We start from the raw sequence: 4,269 nt of genomic DNA, 5'->3' as shown, positions 1-4,269 counted from the left end.
TAATTTTTTTTATATTATATTCTCAGCAATTTAGTAATAGTTTAGAAAATGGTAATGTTCACGCGCAAGAATTACCCAGCGTCCTTTCCTGAGGCGGTTGGTTTTGTTTTTTTGGCTTTTACTTCACTCAAAAGCTGGGAAAGGATTCGATGTAATATTATTTAACGAAGGTTGGCCTTTTTCACCTCTATCAGGAAAAGAAAGGTTGTCTTGACCGACAACTTTTTTTTTTGTGCATAATTGATAAAAAAAGAGATAATAAAAATAAACTAAGAGAGGGATTTAAATTAATCAAACTAATTAAGAGTATATGATTATCAACCATATAAAACATTCTTTCCAAATAGTCAGATTTCAAACTCTAAATATTACATTTTTTATTTTCTTTTTCTTTTTTAGAATTAAACATAATGTATGGCCCGAGATTATACACTTAGCCCGTCTATTGACCAAGTCTTGTTTATAATAACATAGGTATGGATCGGACCTGAGTCAGAATACATAACCCGGCCCGAGCCCAGACCAAATCCAATACTAGTCCAGACTGAGCCAAGTCTTGTTCAAGTGGCTCAGCAAGTTTTATTTTGGCAGAGCCAAGCCCAACCCTGCCCATGAGCACTCTTAACTTGTTCAAATACTATCTTCCTTGAAGCACGTGTTTACGCGATAGATAATGTCTCGGCCACTTCAGTAAAAGTCAAAACTCATCTTTAAACCAAATTAATCGAGCGTGAGCTACTCGTTACATCTAACTGATCTGGCTTCATCCAATTTGGAGCCGTGCCTAGCCAAATCTGCTCATTTTAGCTTGGAATTTAAGTCTCATTCTAACTTCTATGTGGTCAATTTCCAGGTTGGAATGTACCATTCCTCTATTCAGTGAACCAGATCTGTCATTATGGCCTTCCAGCCACAAAAAACATTCACAAGCAAGTTGTTATAATTATTCCTATTTTTAGTTTGCTTCCTTCCTAATTTACTTGCAATGAGATTAGCAAGCCAGGATCAAATGATTTATTTATTATTCCACTTGAAAAAGAGCACCTCTTGCATTAGTACAATATCCATCTTCAAGTGGTGCATACTGGTGGAAGAATTTCTGATTTCCTTCCTCTGATCAATGCTGTGGTATCCGGGAACTCACCACCAGCCTCTCCAAGGTCATTGATCGTACCATCCCGCAATATATTTATTGGATAAGTTACCAAGTGCACGCCTTCCATATCAACTATGAACTCCTCAGTGTATAACTTCCACATTTCCTCCCCTATCCTGCGAAGGGTTCTCACGCAATGGATGCTTTCTGGCTCAAGATATGCTTCGGCGATCCGAGCAGTATGCTCGTACCAAAGTGACATCCGGTATGTATGGATATCTCCTTTTCGACTCCTGTCACCAACATATTCCGGTTGGTAGCACCCGATTGCTATCTCCGTATCTCGCGAGCCATCCATGGATCTTTGGTTCAGGTTGGCAGAGCCAAGCAGTATGTACTCATCATCCACTGAAGAAGTCAACACCAAATGTAAAAGAAGAATGTAAGAGATGTAAATATGTAAGAATTCTTGATTAAAGATTACCTATCATTAGTTTCGAATGGACGTAGATCATGAATCTCCTGTTCTGTTGAGCCTTCCAGTAATCACTCAGGTGAGGAGGCAAACAATGAGGTACAAACTCCCCCCAGTGCTTCTCCTCCCTATTAGCCAAGCAGAAGAAATTGAGATAATCCCTTGGGTGGCCATCCACCCCACTTTCTTTAATAGCCTTGCCAATTAATCCATACATCATAGTCATGGTGAGCCTTGTCCAATGCAGTATGGCTTGAACGGGTTCGCTCTCCGGTATGCCTTCCGGCCACATAGGAATAATAATATATACCGCGAATCTCTCTTTGGTTCTGATCTTGCTCACAACTTTGAGTGCAATCTCGACGGGGATTAAATTATTGCACCCGCTGTGCTGATCCTCCTCCCAGAGATGACACCCTCCGATGAAGTACTGGTTCTCGATGTATATAAATCTGTCTGCGCGTCTAATAGCTTGTACATATGCGTCTTGTAAGCTATGTTCTGGTGCTATCTCATGTGGCAATTCCGCGACGGAGAATTTATCGATCGACCTGAATACTTGAACCTTCCAGTTATGGGTAGAATTTCTAGCTAATGTTGGTTCATCATTATTTGGAATATCTTCTTCGGGAACAAGGAGAGAGGGATCGCATTGTTTTGCCCAGCGCTGCTCGAAGTTCGTTAGCACATCGCGAGCTGCTTCACCGGTAACGCAAGCATGCACATCGTGCCATGGCTCTCGCGGGCCTCCTCGATATAAGCTAGCACCAGCGAAGTTTATCTGATAAAAATCATTTGAGTGGGATTTGGAGTCCAGCGTGCGGAACAAAGAATGCCTCTCGGTGTCATACCTTCCATCGCAGAGATCCAAACCACCGAGGAAGCTAATGATCTCTCGTTCATCATTGTTAAACAAATCTCCATCTTCAACGCTGCCACACGTCTGGAAGAATCTTCTAGACGCATCCACGACGATTGTTTTCTGGTGGTGGGCGAATAAGGTTGGAAAATAGTGGTGTAATCTTGGGCATAGTCTGCATACCACCTTGGTGTGCTTGAAATAGTTGAAAGCGTCTTCGTCATGAGTTCTCATCACACCCTGATTCTTCACCATGTGCAGTGAGGTCTCATCATCCCACAGCATGATTCTTACAGAGATACCCTCCTCAGCCTTTCGCCTTAGCAGCTCACCGAGTTTAACACCCAGAGCTCGAGCAATCTTAGTTTTAGGATCTCTTACCTATTTATTTTTAAACCAATATGTGAGCAATGTAGATGCTATCTATGAAACTTAGAATCTTTAAGTACATGCTATCTATGTAGATGCTATCTATGTATAAGAAGCTTACGAGAACTATATTGGGATTCAGCGACCATCCGACGATATATATGAGACGCTGTGCACCGTCGATGGCTTTGAAGACATCTTCCCACAACCTACTTGGCCGGTAAAGCTCCCCGCTTCGAGTGTTGATCGGTGGCTGAAAATTTTGATGATGGTGCGCATCTTGATACAATATGACCCTACAATTCGACCTTTGTAGAAATGTGGTATTGTATACGAGACCTTGATATCCACCATCCTGAAGACCTCGTCCCCAGTTCAATTCAGATTCAGCAGGCTTGAACTGAAGGGTGAATTGGAGCTTCAAGTTTGTGTTCCATTTTCCTTTCGTGGCAAAAGGCGGCTTGACTACTACCCCGTTTAGTAAGGTGTAGGCCGGTATTTTGATCTTGGCCAAGATGGAGAGCTTAGTCCTGACTGCTAACGTTATAATTGAGTCGGCTGGATGGGCACATAGAATCCGAAAGCTTTGATTCCATACTCGATCACATTCATGGTTCGTCTCTGCCGCCTGCGTCTTCCCTATCTGGATTGTCACATAGGTCGGCTTCTTTCCGAAGCATGTGCACTGAAAAATTAATCAAAAAATAAATATATAGATAGGATTATAGCAACCTCATTATAGTAAAATTTTGAAGGAAAATAAAAACATTAGTTTTTGCTCTGTTACAGTAGACTGGGTTTTAGCTGTTGAGGCCTCGAAGATAGTGGCTTCAAGTGTTCCGTGTAAGAAGTTGCTGAGCTTTGTCTTCTCCATTGTCAACTTGAGATCTGTTTGCTCGAGTGTTTAAAGAGGTTTGCACGAGAGGAAACGTTTGGGAGGCGTAGATTAACTGGGGATGCTTGAATTGGTCAGACTCTTCCTTTGAGACAAAAAGTGTTTGGTAAACTGTTAGCTTGACGCAATCCTGACACTTGGTGGTAACGTCTCCCACATTTTTGCAACACAAAGCAAAACAAGGTCTTTAAGCAATTAGTTTTATCGGGCAAGACACGAAAAACGTAGCTGCGTATTACGTTAAGCTATTCTTACTCAAATTGTAGACTGACTTCCAGCACTTCGCATTGCAAATTTGCAATAGAGGTCAAAACGGATCGGTCAATTCATGTTGAGATTTATATTTTGCTCTGGATAGGGATATTACATGGATACTAAAATATAAAGAGAGGGTGTTAAATTTTCAATCAAACTTAACAGTCTTATCCAATTAAAATACCCTTTAAAATTAACAGACAAACTGATTGGAGACAAGGGTAATTTGGGTATATGTATTATTTATTTTATTTCTTATATTTGATATAAAAGAGGTTCTTTTAATAATTGAGGATTTCTTCCGTGCAATCAGATCAATT

The 4,269-nt window shown here is 40.9% G+C and overlaps 1 protein-coding gene across 1 annotated transcript; it reads right to left on the bottom strand.

Moving 5' to 3' along the window:
* Window positions 1-991: 991 nt before the first annotated feature.
* Window positions 992-3,701, bottom strand: LOC140802015 (phospholipase D alpha 4). Its single transcript, XM_073157422.1, has 4 exons — window positions 3,587-3,701; window positions 2,921-3,484; window positions 1,581-2,811; window positions 992-1,504 (listed from the first exon to the last, which is right to left on the bottom strand). The coding sequence occupies exons 1-4, from the start codon at window positions 3,671-3,673 to the stop codon at window positions 1,071-1,073; spliced, it is 2,316 nt and encodes a 771-aa protein (XP_073013523.1). The 5' UTR covers window positions 3,674-3,701; the 3' UTR covers window positions 992-1,070.
* Window positions 3,702-4,269: the final 568 nt, after the last annotated feature.

Source organism: Typha latifolia, chromosome 15 (assembly GCF_019914945.1).
Source record: "Typha latifolia isolate L0001 chromosome 15, TyphaL0001v2, whole genome shotgun sequence".
Classification (NCBI taxonomy): Eukaryota; Viridiplantae; Streptophyta; class Magnoliopsida; order Poales; family Typhaceae; genus Typha; species Typha latifolia.
Note: the sequence above shows the minus strand (reverse complement) of the source record. Positions and strands in the feature narration are given on the sequence as shown.

Excerpts from the sequence above, each read along its gene's own strand:
- LOC140802015 (XM_073157422.1), bottom strand. The coding sequence starts at position 3,673 with ATGGAGAAGACAAAGCTCAGCAACTTCTTACACGGAACACTTGAAGCC. Across the intron at positions 3,485-3,586 it reads CAGCTAAAACCCAGTCTACT|TGCACATGCTTCGGAAAGAA; the intron begins GTAACAGAGCAA and ends TTAATTTTTCAG. Across the intron at positions 2,812-2,920 it reads TGAATCCCAATATAGTTCTC|GTAAGAGATCCTAAAACTAA; the intron begins GTAAGCTTCTTA and ends AAAAATAAATAG.